Genomic DNA, 20030 nt, shown 5'->3' with positions numbered 1-20030 from the left:
TTTTCTGGAATCTGCTTCCTCCATAACCTCTTGTGTCTGGCTCCTAATTGCAGTTTATTTCTCAGACTAAGTATCATTGCCTCGGTAGTGGCTTTTCTGATCACTCAGCCTTAAGGCTTTCCAATCACTTTCTATAATCTGTTTTATTCTCCTTTAAGTATTTATTATCTAAACATTTTGGTTATATTATTATTAAAAATAATTTTTAAATTGTCTTCCCCCTCCCCTCAACTAAATTATAAGTTTGATCAGGGTAGGGACTTTGCTACCCCGTATAGTCATGTGCCCTCAGCCCTGCAACAGGCTGAGAAATACTAGTTGCTCAGTGAAATATGTGTTGGAAGAAAGGGGAAGGAAGGAAGGAAAGGAAAGGAAAGGAAAGGAAAGGAAAGGAAAGGAAAGGAAAGGAAAGGAAAGGAAAGGAAAGGAAAGGAAAAAGGAGGGAGGGAGGGAGAGAGGGAGGAAGGAACCAGTTTTAGTCTCAAAATTTACTTCTTGCATACAGTGGTCATGAGTAGTTAAGTCACCTAAAATTTTAAAAAATTGAAATGGTGGAATAGGATGAGGGTAAAATAACATCTTATTTCTATGATAAAACCTGAAATTGCTGGGTTTTTTTTTTCCATTGAAGTTTATCATTAACCTAAAAAGTCAAAATGTTAATTTTACATTCTATCTCTGGTAATTCTATAATGATAGCAAAGTATTAAATTACTCTGCATGAAAACTGGACTGAGATCATTGGCTGTTGGGAAAATCCAGGATGTGTATTTTCAGAAGGTGGCGCTTGAAGAACAAACAGATTGCTGAGGGGGTGGGGGGGTCCCTTATTGGAACACAAGCTAACAGGGCTCCTGTTTTAGCATTCCAGCAGCTATTTAACAGATCCCTTAGTAGACCTAAAGAGTTTCAATTTTATCTGAAGTGGTTTCTAGAAGGCAAGGCCCCTTCTGTTTTGACATTCTGCTCCGATTTCTAGGATTAGTGAAGAAATGACTTATTAAAACCCGCTTATGCTGAAATCTGAAGATTATGTTTATAGAGTTTGTTTATACAGTTTATGATATTTTTAGGATCAAAGATTCCCTTTAACACAAAAATATTTATTATTACACTACTGATATTATTAAACCACCATAACACTTATTATAGAAATTGATATCACAAAGAGGAATGTTTGAAGTCACAAGGCTTTTGAGATTCAGAAAGAAGAGGAAATGCTACAAGCACCTGTTGAAGAAAGTGATGGCAGATGGTAACATTTTTCTCAAGGTTCCCCTGCAGCTGTGCTTACATTCGGTTTTCCAGGCTGAACCGGGTTTATTCATATCTTTTATTACACCCAGAAGAGTTTTCACTTCATCCTGCTTATCACAGTACCAGTCAAAGCTTTTCTGTTGCAGAGATTTTATGCAAGAGAGAGAAAAAAGACTGACAATGAGTAAGAACCAATTGAACATCTGTGTAATCATGTTTTTTTAAAAAGAGGTCGTAGCAATCATGCAGATTTTCAAAGCTGGCTTTTTGGATGTTAGTTTTAAAGTGGCAGTCAGGACTCCTGCTTATCACGCCAAGTGATAAATGCCAACGGATGCTCAGGCTGACTGACTGACTTTACTCTCGCCACACAGCATTTTGAAAGCTCAATGATATATTTCATCCTTTTTTTCAAAGCCTAGCATTCAAAAGGCAAAATATCTGTGAGAACATGTTTCATTTTTATGACACGACTGCAGATTAACTTTATTGCTGGAGTCTAATTATCAACTCAGATTTTCAAGGGTAACGGGTAATATTTTATCTTTAAAAGGTAAAACAAGTCAAACACCTAATTAAAATAATAATCCACGATAAAAGCAAAAAATAATACCTTAATGACAGTTCATATTGAAGTTGATTTTTTTTAAGATTATTTATTTATTTCTTTATTTGAGAGAGAGAGAGAGTGAGTGAGCACAAGCAGGGGGCAGAGGCAGGGGGAGACGGAGAAGCAGACTCCTCGCTGAGCAGGGAGCCCATTGTGGGGCTTGATCCCAGGACCCTGGGATCATGACCTGAGCCGAAGGCAGACGCTTAACCGACTGAGCCACTCCAGGTGCCCTGAGGTTGATCTTAATATAGATATTTGAGTTAAAATATGATTGAAATCCACATAAAGGGTCACCTAGGTGGCTCAGTCAGTAAAGCATCCGCCTTCGGCTCAGGTGATGATCCCAGAGTCCTGGGATCGAGCCCTGCATCGGGCTCCTTTCTCAGCCGGGAGCCTGCTTCTCCCTCTCCCTCTGCCATTCCCCCTGCTTGTGCTGTCTCTACCTGTCAAATAAAGAAAGAAAATCTAGAGAAAAATCCACAAAAGCTATTTAGCTAGAGTAACATAACTTGATGTTTCACTTTATAGAACATTAAAACTGAAAAACATAAAGAAGAATGACTTCTGCAAATTTACATAATTGAAACATCTTCAAATTTTATTTTTAAACTTTTACAAAATCTTTACAGAATCATGATTCTCTGAAACCTCCTCAACCCTCTTGTCTTCATAAAGTCCATTTTTAAATGATACTTAATTGGAGCTTACTTTTATTTATCAGCATTTTATGTCAATTTATAACATGTGCAATACATATCCTACAATTAGATTTTTACAAGGGCTGTAACACCTGACCATGACAGTGAGAGTGCGTTGTGATCAATATTCCTATTTTTATTGTAAAAGTGCTAGAATACCAAGCACTATAGGAAGCTGGCTGAGGAATGGCTTTTATCACGGCTGCTTAGTAGTGCTGTGTCTGGCTCTATTTGCCAAATGGGAACTGCAATGGGGGCATAGGGGTGCCATTCTATTTTAATGGTAAAGGTGAAAATCAGGTTGTAAAAGCGATCTGGGAGAATGTCATAAATATCTTAAAAGTACTATACAGTATGGTTTTGTGAATATAAATTTCTAGGTGATATTCTTGGTATTCAGCCTCCTAATTGGTTGATGTTTTACTGTCAATTTCATTCTGCAGGTTATTTATTTTTTTCCCAAAGGATAATAGTACAAAATAACGATTCCGTGTGATTATTCACTCAGATAACGTGCATCCCTTTGTCTGTTGGGAAACTGCTAAACTCACTGAGCATACTTTTTAGGTTGAGCCGATCTGCATGAAGGATTTTCAAGATTGACTGTTCTTCAGGTGACTTGCTTTCTTTTCATCTCTTCTTTCCTCCCTCTCATCCTTCTTCTCTTGCTCCTGGCAAGAACAGTTGAAGGATAGGAAATTTGGGACCCAGATTTTTTTTTTTCCTTTTTCTCCCCTCCTGCCTCACTTAATTTTGCACTTTAAAGGTTTGCCAATTTGCCATTTTTATTATTGTAAAATATCGACACCATTAAGACTATGTTTGGTTAACTCACGTATTTTTTTAATATAGGTTGAAGAAAGAAGGAAAGTGCTGCTGGGGAATAATTTTGCTCCCACCAAGTTAAACTGTTTACATACTACTAAGATGTGAATATTGGATGATGGTTCTTGAATTCTTATCTTTTATTTCCAAAATTATTCCCTTAGTTAGAATTAGCAAAAGGAAAGGCAGGATGCTCCTTTTAAAATTACACATATTTAATAAGCATCTGCAACATGCAAGTCACTCAGGATATAAATTCACATTAGAAAACATTCTGAAAAAAAGTTTCTCTCTCTTAGATCTTTTTTTTGGGGGGGCTATTTTTTTGTTTATTTATTTTTTGTTTTGCCTTATTTCTTTAAAATAGGTAGGGAATGCCCTCTTAGTGTGAAAGGATTTCAAAGAGCTGTTGCATGCATAAACTTTTTTCTTCTAAATGCTGATGTCAGTTTCATAAGATTCATGTCCATTTAGGGGCTGAAAGGTCACAACAACGTTCCCAGATTTAAGTGCCAGATGTATCTATGTGGCAGATCATGCTGACTCAAACTCATGCTAGCATCTGGTTAAACACATTCCACACCGATCTTAACCATATGTAAATGTAATTGAGAGCAATTGAGGAAATAATCTGTCTCCCTCTTTTTGTTCCAGTTATAGTGCAAACAACTATATTAAAGGTACAAATTTATAACGGGATTGATAAGATTAGCGTTCTATTTCCAGGCAGTTACCACATGGTTGAGAAGATAATTCTATGTCTAGAATATATTGCAGGCTACATGGGAATGCAAAAGAGAAGTAAGGATTCTAAGAGGGAATGATCACTTCCAGTTGGAATGATCAAAGAAAACTTCATAGAGGAGATAGAGTCCTGAGTCTTGGAAAGAAGGGAGTGTTTCAATGGAGTTAAGTTTCAATGGGTGGAGTTAGCGGAGAGGATTTCTCAGTGGAGTGAAGAGAGAGTAGGGGGTATAGAGAAGAGTGTGAACAAAAGCAAAGAGATGGAAAACGGCAGAATTTGAAGGGAATAATAGATAATAGAGATCATGTGGTAGGATTAATGACAGACACTCTGAAAAACCAGGTTAGGCTAAACGGTAGAAAAACTTGAATCTAAATTATAGAACTTTGTACTGTATACCATTGAATAAACTACAGTGACACATTGAGAGTGATTTTGACATAAATAATGTAGGTGGTAGTCTGAAGTGGGGTAGAAGAAGTTGTAATAGAGTAGAAGTAAAAGATGGGATATTTTTCAAAGGCCGAGCTGATAGGATTGTGGAAGTGTGAGTAACAGAGGAAGAAGTTAAAGAAGACTGCAGTTTTGAATTTGGGGAGATAGCAGGATACTGAAAGAAATTCAGGAAAACGAATCTTACAGACAAAGGATGAATACAATTTTGGATATATTGCACTCGGAAAGGACACTAAGACTTTTTTTTTTTAATATTTTATTTATTTATTTGACAGAGACAGCGAGAGAGGGAACACAAGCAGGGGCAGTGGGAGAGGAAGAAGCAGGCTCCCAGCAGAGCAGGGAGCCCAATGTGGGGCTCGATCCCAGGACCCTGGGATCACATCCTGAGCCAAAGGCAGACGCTTAACGACTGAGCCACCCAGGCACCCTGACGCTAAGACTTTTGAGTAGAATTATGCAATAGACTTTTGGATATGCGATACTGAATGAAGGTGGTGATTGGAAACTTGTGGAGTAGATGAGATTCCCAAAGAATTAAACATGAAGAAAGGAGATAATGTCAAGGACAGAATTTGATGTTTATGCTTAGAGAGTGGGAATAATGGAGATAAACTGTCAGAAGTAGATAGTCAGTAGTGGGGCTGTCCAGAAGTGGGGAGTGTGGACATCCTTGCCTTATTCCCAAGACTGACTTCTTCCCAAACTTAGGGGAAGACTTTTAGTCTTTCATCATTAACTATGATGCTTATTGTAGGATTTTTTTATAGATGCTTTTTATAAGGTTAAGAACGTACCCTTCTGCTGCTAGTTTACTGAGGATTTTACCATGAATGAATGTTTCAAATGGTTTTTCTGTATTTATTAAGATGATTGCGTGGTTTTCTTTTTTCTTTTTTTATTTTTATTTATTTAATTTTTTTTGTGGATTTTTTTAATGATTTTTTATTATATTATGTTAGTCACCATACAGTACATCCCCGGATTCCGATGTAAAGTTATGCTTCATTAGTTGCGTATAACACCCAGTGCACCATGCAATATGTGCCCTTCTTACTACCCATCACTGGTCTATCCCAATCCCCCACAACCCTCCCCTCTGAGGCCCTCAGTTTGTTTCTCATAGTCCATAGTCTCTCATGTTTCATTCCCCCTTCTGATTACCCCCCTTTTCTTTATCCCTTTCTTCCCCTACCGATCCTCCTAGTTCTTATGTTCCATAGATGAGAGAAATCATATGATAATTGTCTTTCTCTGCTTGACTTATTTCACTTAGCATTATCTCCTCCAGTGCCGTCCATGTTGCAGCAAATGTTGAGAATTCGTTCTTTCTGATAGCTGAGTAATATTCCATTGTATATATGGACCACAGCTTCTTAATCCAGTCATCTGTTGAAGGGCATCTCGGCTCCTTCCATGATTTGGCTATTGTGGACAATGCAGCTATGAACATTGGGGTGCATATGGCCCTTCTCTTTACTACGTCTGTATCTTTAGGGTTAACACCCAGTAGTGCAATGCCTAGGTCATAGGGTAGCTCAATTTTTAACTTTTTAAGGGACCTCCACACTGTTTTCCAGAGTGGCTGTACCAACTTGCATTCCCACCAACAATGTAGGAGGGATCCCCTTTCTCCACATCCTCTCCAACAATTGTTGTTTCTTGCCTTGTCTATCTTTGCCATTCTAACTGGCGTAAGGTGGTATCTCAGTGTGGTTTTGATTTGAATTTCCCTGATGGCTAATGATTTTGAACATTTTTTCATGTGTCTGTTAGCCATTTGTATGTCTTCATTGGAAAAGTGTCTGTTCATATCTTCTGCCCATTTTATGATTTGTTTATTTGTTTCTCGTGTATTGAGTTTGAGAAGTTCTTTGTAGATCTTGGATACCAGTCCTTTATCTGTGGTGTCCTTTGCAAATATATTCTCCCATTCCGTGGGCTGTCTCTTAGTTTTTTTGACTGTTTCCTTGGCTGTGCAGAAGCTCTTTATCCTGATAAAGTCCCATAAGTTCATTTTATCTTTTATTTCTCTTGCCTTTGGAGATGTGTCGTGAAAAAGGTTGCTCTGGCCGATGTCATAGAAGTTGTTGCCTATGTTCTCCTCTAGAATTTTGATGGATTCCTGTCTCACATTGAGGTCTTTCATCCATTTGGAGTTTATTTTTGTGTATGGTGTGAGAGAGTGGTCAAGTTTCATTCTTTTGCATGTAGCTGTCCAATTTTCCCAGCACCATTTATTGAAGAGACTGTCTTTTTTCCACCGGATGTTTTTTCCTGCTTTATCAAAGATTAGTTGCCCAAAGAGCCGAGGGTCCATTNAAGAATTCCCCAGGAAAACTGTCCGGGACTGGAGTTTTGTTATTTGGAAGGTTGTTTACCACTGACTCAATCTTTTCATAATTAATTGGCCTGTTTAAGAAATCAGTTTCTTCCTGTTTCAGTCTTGGTAGTTTATAGGTTTCCAGGAAGGCCTCCATCTCTTCCAGATTGTTTAGTTTTTTGGCATATAGCTGTTGATAAAAGTTTCTAATAATCCTTGCAATTTCAATGGTGCTGGTCGTGACCTCTCCCTTNACTTTTTCATTCATAATTTTAATAATTTGGTCCTTTCTCTTTTCTTTTGGTTAAGTCTTGCCAGTGGGCTGTCAATTTTATTGATTCTCTCAGAGAACCAGCTTCTAGTCCTGTTGATATGCTCTACTGTACTCCTGGTTTCTACTTCATTGATTTCTGCTCTAATCTTGGTCAGCTGCTTCCTCGTGCATGGATTAGGCCTGTCCCTCTGTTGCTGTTCCAGTTTCTTGAGGTGAGAATATAGAAACTGCATTTTAGATTTTTCTATTCTTTTGAGTGAGGCTTGGATGGCTATGTATTTCCCCCTTAGGACTGCCTTTGCAGTATCCCATAGGTTTTGGACCGTTGTGTATTCATTCTCGTTGGTCTCCATAAATTGTTTAATTTGTTTTTTGATTTCCTNCTTTAAATTGATTTTTGATTTCCTGGTTTATCGAGTCATTCCTGAGCAGGATGGTCCTAAGTCTCCAAGTGTTTGAGTTTCTTCCAAATTTTTCCTTGTGGTTGAGTTCCAATATCAGAGCGTTGTGGTCTGAGAATATGCAGGGGATAATTTCAATCTTTTGGTATTGGCTGAGACCTGTTTTGTGTCCCAGAGCATGATCTATTCTTGAGAATGTTCCATGGGCATTTGAATAGAATGAGTATTCTTTGGTTCTGGGGTTTGGTGTTCTATATATGTCTATGAGGTCCAGCTCATCGAGTATGGCATTCAAAGCCTTTGATTCTTTGCTTAGTTTTTGCCAGGGTGTTCTGTCTATTTCTGATAGTGGGGTGTTGAGGTCCCCTACTATTAATGTATTTTTATCTAAATGTCTCTTTATTCTGGTTAAGATTTGGCTTGTGTATCTTGCTGCTCCCCTGTTGGGGGCATATATATTTGTAATTGTCATATCCACTTGTTGAATACTTCCTTTAAGAATAATATAGTGCCCTTCTGTATCTCTCTCTANATAGTCTTTAGTTTAAAATCCAATCTATCTGATATGAGAGTTGCTACTCCAGCTTCCTTTTGAGGTCCATTTGCATGAAAGATGGTACTCCATCCCTTTACTCTCAGTTTGAATGCATCTTTGGGTTCAAAATGAGTCTCTTGTAGACAGCAAATGGATGGGTCATTTCTTTTTATCCAATCTGCAACCCTGTGGCGTTTTATGGGAGCGTTCAAACCATTTACACTGACACTGAACACTGAGAGATAGAATTTTAATGATGCCATGTTGCCAGTAAAGTCTTTGTTTGTATCGGTTGTGACTTTCTGCTCTGTATCACTCTTGGGGCCTTTTTACCTTTATAGAGCCCCCCTTAATATCTCCTGNATGCATCTTTGGGTTCAAAATGAGTCTCTTGTAGACAGCAAATGGATGGGTCATTTCTTTTTATCCAATCTGCAACCCTGTGGCGTTTTATGGGAGCGTTCAAACCATTTACACTGACACTGAACACTGAGAGATAGAATTTTAATGATGCCATGTTGCCAGTAAAGTCTTTGTTTGTATCGGTTGTGACTTTCTGCTCTGTATCACTCTTGGGGCCTTTTTACCTTTATAGAACCCCCCTTAATATCCCCTGTAGGGCTCTTTTCGTGTTTACAAAATTGGTTAATGACTGGCGATTCTGGATCGTCTTTATTTCTCCATCAATTCTGAATGACAGCCTTGCTGTTAAAGGATCCTTGGCTGCATATTTTTCTCTGAAAGAGCTTTAAAAATGTCCCCCAACCGTTTCTCTCATTCCAGGTCTGTGTAGACAGGTCTGACGTAATTCTGATACCTTTGCCTTGGTACGTGAGAAATTTCTTTGCCCTGGCCGCTTTCAATACTGTATCCTTGGATCTAATATTTGCGANATGTGAATTGCACTATGACGTGACGTAGCATAGGTTTGTCGTGGTTGAGCTTGGGAGGGGTCCTCTCTGCCTCTTGGACACGAATGTTTGTTTCCCTCGCTAGATTAGGGAAGTTTTCAGCTACAATTTGTTCAAATATCTCTTCTAGACCTCCGTTTTTCTCCAACCTGTCGGGGATGCTGATGATTCTGACATTGGATCGTTTCATTGAGTCAGTAATCTCCTGTAACATACATTCGTGGGCGTGGATTTTTTTAAGTCCAGCTTCTATTTTCGTTTTTTCCTCTACTAACCCATCCTCCAATTCACTAATACGTTCCTCTGCCTCATTTACCCTGGCCGTCAGAGCCTCTAATTTTGCCTGCATTTGGCTCACAGAATGTTTAATTTTTCTGTCAGATTCTCTCTTATTTCTGTCCTTAGGGATTCCACATTCTCAGTAACATTTTCGTTAATACTTTTTTCAACTCTGCTCATCATTTTGACCAGTGTTACTCTGAATTCCATTTCTGATAATTTGGTTACATCCATATCCATTACTTCTGTGGCAGAGGCCACAGACTCATTATCTTTTCTTTGCTGGGGGGGGGCTTCTCCTTCTTGTCATTCTGATGAGGAGAGGTTGTGGGGTTGTCCAGAGCCCAAATTATTCTGGGACCCAGGCCGTGCGCCCTTGTTTTNTATTGACCAGGACCCAGGCCGTGCCCCTTGTTTTATAGGGATCTTAGGGATGTGGGCTTCTTCTTTAAAGATTTTATTTATTTATGTGGCGTAGAGCCAACCAGCAAGAGAGGGAACAAAAGCAGGGGAGTGGGAGAGGAAGAAGCAGGCTCCCAGCGGAGGAGCCCGAAGAGGGACTCCTTTCTGGAATGCTGGGATCAGGCCCTGAGCAGAAGACAGGCGCTTAATGACTATGCCACGCAGGCATCCCAGGATGTGGCCTCTTGATTTTTCAGCCTGCCTTCTGGGGGAGGGGCCTGCCCGCCGATACTCACGCAACCCTGTTTGGGTAGAGTGTCCGTGTCCCCTGCGAGGGAGGATGGGGATGGGCACGCTGTGAGCCGGTATTTCCAGTCTGTCTCAGAACAGAGGGATTGCGGACTGTTCTCCACTGATGTTCTGGCCACTTTAACTCTGTTTCTGTTGGTGCTGCTCGACCCTACAGTGTCCCGGAATGTGCGCCCCACACCCGGCGTCCCAGCCCTCACTTCCAGGGCCGGCGCGTCTCTGTCCTTTGTGTTTCTAACACCGCCAGCCGCCAGCTGCACACCCGGCGTCCCAGCCCTCACTTCCAGGGCCGGCGCGTCTCTGTCCTTTGTGTTTCTAACACCGCCAGCCGCCAGCTGCCCCCGCGCGCCCTCCTGGAGCTCCCGGTCTCAGTCTGTTTCCAGTGAGCACACTGGAGCTCCGGAGTTCCGTGAGATGGCTGGTGGCGCATGCTCCCGGCTCACGGTCTCAGTCTGCTGTCTCATGGGTGCCGGTCCGCGAGTCCGCCCGCTCCCCGTGCAGGTGGCTACCGCTTCCCGGCGCCCGAACGCGGTGGCTCCCTCCCCCTTCCGTTTATCTTCCGATATCTGTGCACGGTTTCATGGTTCCCCACTTCGTACCTCAACACCCAGCGCTGGAGATGTTCATTTGTAGAGATCCAGGTGTATCTTCCTGCGTCTCAGGCTGATTCCGTGGATGTTCAGGTTGGTCTGGTACCTCTCCAGCTCGACTCGGGACCGGCTGAAAAAGGGGTCCCCTACTCCTCTGCCATCTTAATTCCTCCCAGTCCGTGGTTTTCTTTTTTAGACCACATCATTTTTAGAATATGATGAACTCATTGATTGACTTTGTAATGTTGAACCAACTCTGCATGATAATGATATATTATTCTTTTTTTAAAAATCACTAACTTCTATTTGCTAATACGTATTTGTGTAATGTCTTTGATTTTGGTATCAAGGTATTGCTGGCAACAAGCAACGAGTTGGGCAGTGCTCCTTGTTCTTTAAGTTCTCAAAGAATTTTGAAGGGTTGATATTACCTCTTCCTTAAATATTTGGTAAAATTCCAAATGAAAGCAACTTGACTTAGAATTTTCTTTGTAGGAAGGTTTTCACCCGCAAGTAGACTATAGGGGTATTCAGAGTATCTGTTTTCCTTAATAAATTTTGTTGGTTTGTGTCTTTCAAACTTTGCCTGTTTCTCATCTAAATTATCCAAGTTTCTTACATCTAGATGTGCATAATATTATTAACCTTTTTATGTCTGTAGGATCTAATGTAATATTTCCCTTTTATTTCATTTACATCTCTTTGGTTTCTACTTGTCCCATTTGGTCTTTGTTTTATATTTCCCTTCTCCTGCTTTCTTTTAGATTATTTTTTTTTAATGATTCCAAAAAGTGAATATTATTAGGATAGAAGGAGGGCAAGATGTGAGCTATCATGTATCATAACTGAAATTCTCTTACAGTGAGATGCGTGATCATAAGCTGAGGTGAGGAAATGCTGGCATCTTAAGCAGAGGAGGTTAGAATATTTGTCTCGAGAGGTCTCCTGAGAAAACAGTAAGGGATTAACACGTGGATTTCAAGCATTAGGAAGGGCCCAGCTCAAGGAAACATGTAACTGATAATACTGTCTTGATAGCTAAGCTATGCTATGCTCAAATCTGAAGACGTGTCAAAATAGTCCTTAAGAACTGGAAAATGTGGAGAAAATATAATGGAATTATGGTGGTACTTAGGATATTTCACGTTTCAGTTATAATAAAATCCATTCATGTTTCCCTCCATAAGTTTATAGATACCAGCATCTTTTAGACAATCACATTTTGCCAAGAGTCTAGAGCTTTGACCTAACTGGCAGCTGTCTTTTCACAATATTGAACACTCAGCGGTTTGCATAGGGTAGACGCGCTCAAGGGACCCTCAGGGAGACCTGAGTGAAGTTTCTCCCATTTTCTCATAGCTAAGTTATTTGAAAAACCAGAAAAAGGTAGAATAGCTGAAAGGAATGGTTACTGGTGAGTGCAAATAGAGGGAATGAAAAGTTGGCGAGCCAGCTGGATATTCTGTGGGACTAATGGGTTTGGAAACATATTTGCAAGACTAGGCTAATTATTCTGCTCTTTGAACTGATTGCATTTTGTGTTATATTCTTTTTGTTTGCAAAAACTGTGATTGCTTGAATCATGTAGTGAAATGTGAACTCAGTATAAAGGCACAGTTTATCCGAATCCCTCGCTGTGTTTGGATATTGTTATTTCATCTACATATTGAAAATCTGTGTGATCCAAAGTGGGCAAATCACAGTATGACAGGAATATTTCATCTGAATTGTTTTCATAGTTACAACCGGTTCTCAGAATAAATTTTTTGACAGCCCCCAACTTGAGAGGTAGAAAAAATAACGTTTTTAAAAAAATAAAACAAAACAAAAAACCTTAATGTAGCTATTTTTTGTAGACAGAAAAATACAAACTAACCCATACTTTTCCTGCAGTGGCCACTACGGTGTATAGCAGTGAAGAAGGATACAGACTTGAGTCAGACTGGTTTTAAATACTGGCTTTTCTACTTACCAGCTGTGTGATTCTGGACAAGATGCTTAACCTTCTTTTAAAAAATATTTTTAGTTATTTAATTTATTTTTGAGAGAGAAAGAGAGAGCATAAGCGGCAGGGGCGGGGGGGGTGTTAGTGGGAAGGGAATGAGGGAGAAGCAGACTCCCTCTTGAGTAGGGAGCCTGATTTGGGACTCAACCCTAGAACCATATGAGACTTGATCCTAGGACCCTGGGATCATGACCTGAGCAGAAGGCAGCCGCTTACCCAACTGAGCCACCCAGGTGCCCAAGATGCTTAACTTTCTTATGCTTTACTATCTTCATCTGTAAAATAGGAAGATAGTTTTATCTCATAACCTGAGGTGAAGGTGGAAAGGAGTTAATGTGTGTGCATGTATTAATACATGCTTAAACTGGGCCTGGTGTGTGGGATGTACTCAGTGAGTTGTAGTTGTCACCGGGGTGGAAAAAAAAGGTTAGTTAGGCCCTGTGCATCACCAGTAATGGGTTTGAGCAAATATCTGGTTGTCAAATTTACACATACTTGATAGCTACCTTAAAAAGATAGTAGGAATAAAAATGCCAAATGCCATCCATTTGAGTGTACATTTACCATTTAAGTTTTTTTCTGGTATACTTTATTTATTTATTTTGCTAAGCATGGCAGTCATTTCTTCAAATGTAATTTTGGTGTTAGTAAAAATAATTGTGTTTATATTTCAGCATGCATTTTCTAAATCAGCCATTTGTGGCTTTTTAAAAATAAAGTATCGTCATGTACGGATTGGCCAGTACAATTAAGGCAAATCTGGTGTCTTAAGTGATGAAAATTAGCAAATTTGGTGTCTGTAAGTGATGAAAATTAGCACCGTGAGTTTTATAATATAGTAATATGTTAGTAAGGGCCAAGTGGTAGGATAGTAGGCAAATGATAAAATATAGCAAGTAAGTGGTATATGGTGCAGGGAAGTATTTTGGATAAAAACCAAACTGCATTGCAAAAGGGGAAAGGAAATTAGCATTAAATGGGCAATAACCATTGTACGCAGTTTCTCCTCACACACTGTTTCATTTCTTTATTTTTCAAAATCCATAAAATAGGTATGTATTATCCGCATTTTACTAATGGTAGAACAAAAGCTCACAGAGTTTGACTTTGACAATTCTCCAAGGCTATTTAGGGGTAAAGCTAAGGGTCAGGTCCTCACCATTTGACTTCGAAGTCCATGACCTCTCTATTCCATTTGTCTACCTCCCAGAGGTGATCTGTATACCACTGATCAAGTTTAGTACAAAAATCATAGCTGATTCATAAAAACAAAATTTCCCCAGTTTTTCAATATCCGGTAATTCAACGAGGTTCATTACTTTACATACTTTTCCATCGTATTTTATTTTAATAAGCATTTGCTATTAAAGCCCATGTTGAAATGACCTATAACCTCAGGTTGAGTCTCTTTGCTTTTAGGGGTGGTACAGGGAAGCCCCACCTGGTATAACAGTGGAAAAAGTGCTTACTTTGGGGTTGGTTCTATCTTTGTCACAAACTAGTCAGTTCATTTTGGGGCCAGCCATTTCACAGTGTTGATGTTCCTCTTTTTGTTTGTATAATGAAAGAAAAGTACTAGGTGATCTTGAATGTCTGTCTTTTCCATCTCTTTCAATGCTCTAGGGTATTGTAAATCCATATCCCATTTTCCTGAAGGGTTGGAAGTTCAAACACAGACCACTTTTATAGGGAACTGATTTCCTAGTTGGGATATTCTAGCTCCTTGAAAATTCCCAGGACTTTAAAAATGACTATAGATACAGGACTTTGTAATAAGCAAACCCAGAATCAGTTTTTTAAAGTCCTATAACCATTCCTAATCTAAATTCTTTTCACTCTGAATCTGGGGTGTCCTAATTTTTCTTTCCCGTATTTTCTACAGGATTATTTTACAAATGCAAACAGAGAGTTGAAAAAAGATGGTCAGCAAGATTACCACCTGGAATATGCCATGGAAAATAGCACCCACACAATAATTGAATTTACCAGAGAACTGCACACATGTGACATAAACGACAAGAGTATAACGGTAAGGAGTCTATGAGAAAACGCAGGCATGAACATATTGTATGCTTACGGTTGTGAAACACTTTGTAGAATAAAAGGAACAAATATTTAAAAATAACCTTTGAAAACAAAGTCACAAGTCTGTTTTAGAATATCTTTGAGATCTCTTTAGAAACCACAGAAAATCTAAGACTACACATTTCAAGAAAGGCAATTTTTGTGTGAATCTCAAATTTTCAAGGGCCATTTAAAGTGAGTATGATTTTATCTGTAAGATTTCTAGCTTTTTCTGTATAAAGTTTGAGGATACACAGTAGATAAAGGTTGGTAAAAATGTATTACACAAGAGGGAATGATGATACTGAATATCAGGGTATAATTCATCTGATTTGTGACTGGTTCATTTTTGTAAATTTCTAAAATCGAGATGAATAGTAGATTGATTAAAATTGCTTACCGACATGTTATACAAGATTTCTTATTGTCAGACTTCATGAAAACATTAATATCTTTATGCATATGCAAATTAAATATTTAGACAGTATATAATTCATGTGGTATTTGGGAAGTTTCCATGAATTTCTTGGATCGATTTCATTTTGTATAGATCAATCAAATTATGTTTTTTTATTTGATAAATCAATGCTTTAAAAATGGGAATGTAAAAATCTGAAGCAGTTTTGATTAACATTCAGCATAAAAAGTAAAAGAGGAGGCAAAAAACACATGCAAAGACATGGATCACTTTTTATGTAATATACAGTGCAATTATATTTTAATTGGAAAAATAATTATAGTCATTTGACTTATTAAGAAAGAATATAGCTTTTAAAATAAATAGCTTTTGCTTTATTATTTATTTTCAAAGTTCTTATTACAAAGTTCTGGCAAAGACACCTTTATCTGTGGGAGGACCGAACAATTTCTTTATACCTCAGCAAGCCCTCCCCCTGCCCCAGCATCCCTTGGGCAATCTCTCTTGTTTGCTAAGTGGAAACCAATTTCACCTGACAGTACTTTCCCTAGTTGGGATCCCCTAGTCTCTTGGAAATTCCCAGGATTCATAAATGACTAAAGCTAGATTCTAGGATAATAAACCCCAAATCAGAAATTCCTCCCGTGTTTGCGCTGTCAATTCATACATGTGACTGGGCTAGTGCCTGGGAAAAATCTATTACGAACGTAAAGATGCTGACCTGGAAAGTCATTTTAACTTTCATTCTCTTTATTGATTTTCCCTAAAACGTTGCATGGCATTACAACAGGTCTTAATGTTCTAGAATCCTTGCATCTTAACAAGAATATTTGCTTGGTAACTACGGGTTGCTAGTTTGCAGGCCTAGCATGATGATGATTGACCGTTGTCATGGGCATAAAAGCATAACCCTGAGTCAGTTGCTTGTAGCTCTCTCTTGGAAGACATAATCTTGCGTGCTGAGAGAGACTGTTTCATCCAAAAAGAACCTCGTCTATTTGGGTATTTACTGATTTAATCAAATGGACACAATTAATGCTAGAGACCATACTGAGGGCTCTAAATGTCATTATTCTCTTTTCTTCATGTCTCTATCCTGCTTTCACTAGAGTTCCCTAAACTCAGCTCAGTGGTAAGGAAGGTGCTCTCATGAGACCTAATGATTCCCCTGTCTGATCACTAGGAGAGCACGGTGAGAGTGATCTGGGCTTACCACCATGAAGATGCGGGCGAAGCCGGCCCCAAGTACCATGACTCCAATCGTGGCACCAAGAGCCTACGGCTGTTGAATCCCGAAAAAACCAACGTGTTGTCTACAGCCATATCATACTTTGACCTGGTGAATCAGGACGTAAGTTTGTTTCAGGTTTTTTGATTGAAAGAGTGGGCTTATTGAAAGCGTGTAAGAGTGTTTATTTACACTGCTGTGTTTAATAGTGTGACTTTGTGTCCCCCTCCCCTTTTTATTAAGACAGGTCCCCATCCCAAACAAAGGTACGACCTACTGGTGCCAAATGTTTAAGATCCCTGTGTTCCAGGAAAAGCATCATGTAATAAAGGTATGTGACTCACTCATAGGCTGAATTGAATGTGTGTGAATGGAGGAGAAATTGTTGTTAAAAGGAAAATGACTAAAAAAATAGAAATGATTTTCAAGTATATGGAAGTTACTTCAAGAACAAAGAACTGGCTTCTCTGACTCACACCCTATCTTAGGAGTCACTGAATTTAGAGAGAAATCTTGGATTGTAGACAAGATTTTGGTTTTTGTCTCCTAATTTTACATTTTAAGGTAAAAGTTTTGGGATGCATTTGAACACTACTAGTTGTTTCTTCTTTTTCAGAAAATATTTTATTTATTTGAGAGAGAGAGAGAGAGCACAGGCATACCTGTGCACAAGGTGGGAAGAGGGTGGGCAGGGAGGAGCAGAAGGGGAGGGGAAGGGAGAAGGGAAGAAGCTCAAGCAGGCTCCGTGCTCAGCGGGGAGCTTGATGCAGGGCTCTGTCTTAGGACCTTGAGATCATGCCCTGAGCCAAAATCAAGAGTTGGGAGCTTAACCGACTGAACCACCCAGAAGCCCCAACACTAGTTATTTCTTAGGCAACACTGTGCAGTTGGAATTGCTGGAGTTTCCATTTAAATGATATATTTGCATATTAATAAATTATATTCAGGAAGATTACATTCCCCACCAATATTGTTTGAGAATGTCTGCTTCATTGTAAATGTTGGATATTTTCATAAAAACAATTTTTATAGTGATTTTTTGAAAATAGGAAACCAGGAGAATTCGTGGATTCCTACAGAATTAAAAAATTCAGAATTGAGTAAGAAAGAAGCCCAGTTTGCCTGTGGCCTGTAATTCCCTCCCACCTCTACCAGGAATAGTCTCCCAAAACTTTTGCATCTAGTTAGTGAATGAACAGTATTTTTATGGAATTTCATGTCCTTGGCTCTGCGCTAGGAACCTTTTGGTAGTTCCACAGAGGCTGAATATGTAATCCTTGCACTCAAAGAGCCTACAGTAGGAAAGTAGGAAGAGTGTCCTAGACACAGCAAAGAATAAGATAGAATTCAATCGGGCATCCAAATACTCTAAACATTCAGAAGGCTGATGTCTTCAGCTTTTGTCAGCCCCCATATGTAACAAAGCAGAGTGGATGTGAGAAGGGAGCAAACTTGTAGATTCTAGAATCCAGAGGGAAGAACATAGATTTGACTCTCAGGTTGTCTTTGGAACTAACTACACGCTCTCAGATAAGTAGCTCTGGGGTCATGCCCTGGTTTCTTGTCTGTAAAGGGTGGTCCCTCACCGAAACATTTTGGCAGAGATGGAAACACTGAGTACATTCTATAAAGTGTCTTAAATTTGTTTATTTCTGATATATTTGTCTGGTGGCACAGAGCTGTGTTTTGTTTACACATGTGATTCATAACTACTTGCAGAGACAAGAGGAGTAGGTTGAGGGAATGTTTACTGAATCACTAAGTAGTCCTGAGTATTTGTGGAGTATTTGTGCAATCAGAAGACTTACCAACAATGAGACTTCAAATGAGCCACTTATCTCTATGCAATGTTATTTTCTGTTTCTTGCATGTGCCTTAATACCATGCCTAAGCACTTCCCTTATGCCAATGAAAAACCTTTCTCAGAAAAGAGAATGGTATATTTGTATATACTAGGTGTCATATAGTACTGTGTGTCGTGTGTCATTTACAGTCAATTTAATGGGAACTCAGCTTCAGGGACAAATGTAAAAAACTACAGGGTCAGAAATGAAAGCAAATGTTTCACAAAATGGGTCCCTTGATCATTTTTCAGCAAATGCTGATTGATAGGATAGGAAGTCCTTAACCACTTACATTCATGCATTTTTATTCCTAGTCGTTATTAATGCTAATAATTAAGTTGAATGGAAAAAAAACTGTCTGCTCTTAAGGGGAGTCAATATATGTTCCAACTCTCTATGTAGGACATTTACTTGGTATCCCATCTAAGAATTTTCCTTTGCATGCTTATCATAGTAATACTCAGGTCTGTGGGCATGCATTAAGTATTTGGAGTTCTAAAAAATAATGAAAGTTCTTTACCCCTAGCAAGAGGGGATTTGAGAGAGAGAGGAGTGGTTATACAAAATTTGGGTGCTGCAGGAGCAGAGGGCTGGTGGTTGGAATTTTAATTTCCATTCTTTCTTTCTTTCTTTTTTTTTTTTTTTAAAGATTTTATTTATTTATTTGACAGAGATAGAGACAGCCAGCAAGAGAGGGAACACAAACAGGGGGAGTAGGAGAGGAAGAAGCAGGCTTATAGTGGAAGAGCCTGATATGGGACTCGATCCCAGAATGCTGGGATCACGCCCTGAGCCGAAGGCAGACGCTTATCCGCTGTGCCACCCAGGTGCCCCAGCATTATTTCTTTTTTTTTTCTTTCTTTTTTTTTTTTTTTTAAATTTATGTGTCAGAGAGACAGCCAGCGAGAGAGGGAACACAGCAGTGGAGTGGGAGAGGAAAAAGCAGGCTCCCAGTGGAGGAGCCCAATGTGGGACTCGATCCTCGATTGCTGGGATCACGCCCTGAGCCGAAGGCAGATGCTTAACAACTGTGCTACCCAAGCGCCCCTAATTTCCATTATTTCTTAAGACCACGTATAGAGGGGCGCCTGAGTGGCTCAGTCGTTAAGCGTCTGCCTTTGGCTCAGGGCGTGATCCCGGCGTTGTGGGATCGAGCCCCACATCAGGCTCCTCCGCTATGAGCCTGCTTCTTCCTCTCCCACTCCCCCTGCTTGTGTTCCCTCTCTCGCTGGCTGTCTCTATCTCTGTCGAATAAATAAATAAAATCTTAAAAAAAAAAAAAAAAGACCACGTATAGAACAGATTCCTGAGCTTGCTGTTAAACCCTAAAATGCGTTTAAGGTTGTTAAGTATTATGAAACATTTTACTCAGAAATGAACCTAAGCAGGATAATAGACAAAAAGAGAAGGGGCGCCTGGCTGGCTCAGTCAGAGGAGCACGTGACTTTTTGATCTCAGAGTTGTGAATTCAAGCCCCACGATGTAGAGATTCCTTAAAAATAAGGTCTTAAAAAGAAAAAAAAAAAACCCAAAAAGGGAAGAGAAAGCTTTACTTAGAAAATAAATTCAAAATATTTATATTGTATAAATAGGGGCGACTGGATGGCTGAGTCGGTTAAGCGACTGGCTCCTGATTTCAGCTCAGCTCATGATCTCAGGTTCCTGGGATCCGGCCCTGCCTGATTCCCTGTTCAGCAGGCGTCTGCTAGAGGACCCTCTCTCTCCCTCTCCCCCTGCCCCGCCCCTCACTTGCTCTCTCTCTCTCTCAAGTAAATAAATAAATAAATAAATCTTTATTTATTTATTTATTTTTAAAGATTTTATTTATTTATTTGACAGCGATAGAGACAGCC

The 20030-nt window shown here is 39.4% G+C and overlaps 1 protein-coding gene across 1 annotated transcript in view; it reads left to right on the top strand.

Moving 5' to 3' along the window:
* MOXD1 (monooxygenase DBH like 1) overlaps window positions 1-20030 on the top strand; it is a 96233-nt gene that overhangs the window by 11456 nt on the left and 64747 nt on the right. The window contains exons 2-4 of the mRNA XM_034670781.1: window positions 14506-14652; window positions 16289-16456; window positions 16581-16664. Of these exons, the coding sequence (XP_034526672.1) occupies window positions 14506-14652; window positions 16289-16456; window positions 16581-16664 (399 nt within the window). The remainder of the gene's footprint in view (window positions 1-14505; window positions 14653-16288; window positions 16457-16580; window positions 16665-20030) is intronic.

Source organism: Ailuropoda melanoleuca, chromosome 10 (genome assembly GCF_002007445.2).
Source record: "Ailuropoda melanoleuca isolate Jingjing chromosome 10, ASM200744v2, whole genome shotgun sequence".
NCBI classification, from domain to species: domain Eukaryota; kingdom Metazoa; phylum Chordata; class Mammalia; order Carnivora; family Ursidae; genus Ailuropoda; species Ailuropoda melanoleuca.
Note: the sequence above shows the minus strand (reverse complement) of the source record. Positions and strands in the feature narration are given on the sequence as shown.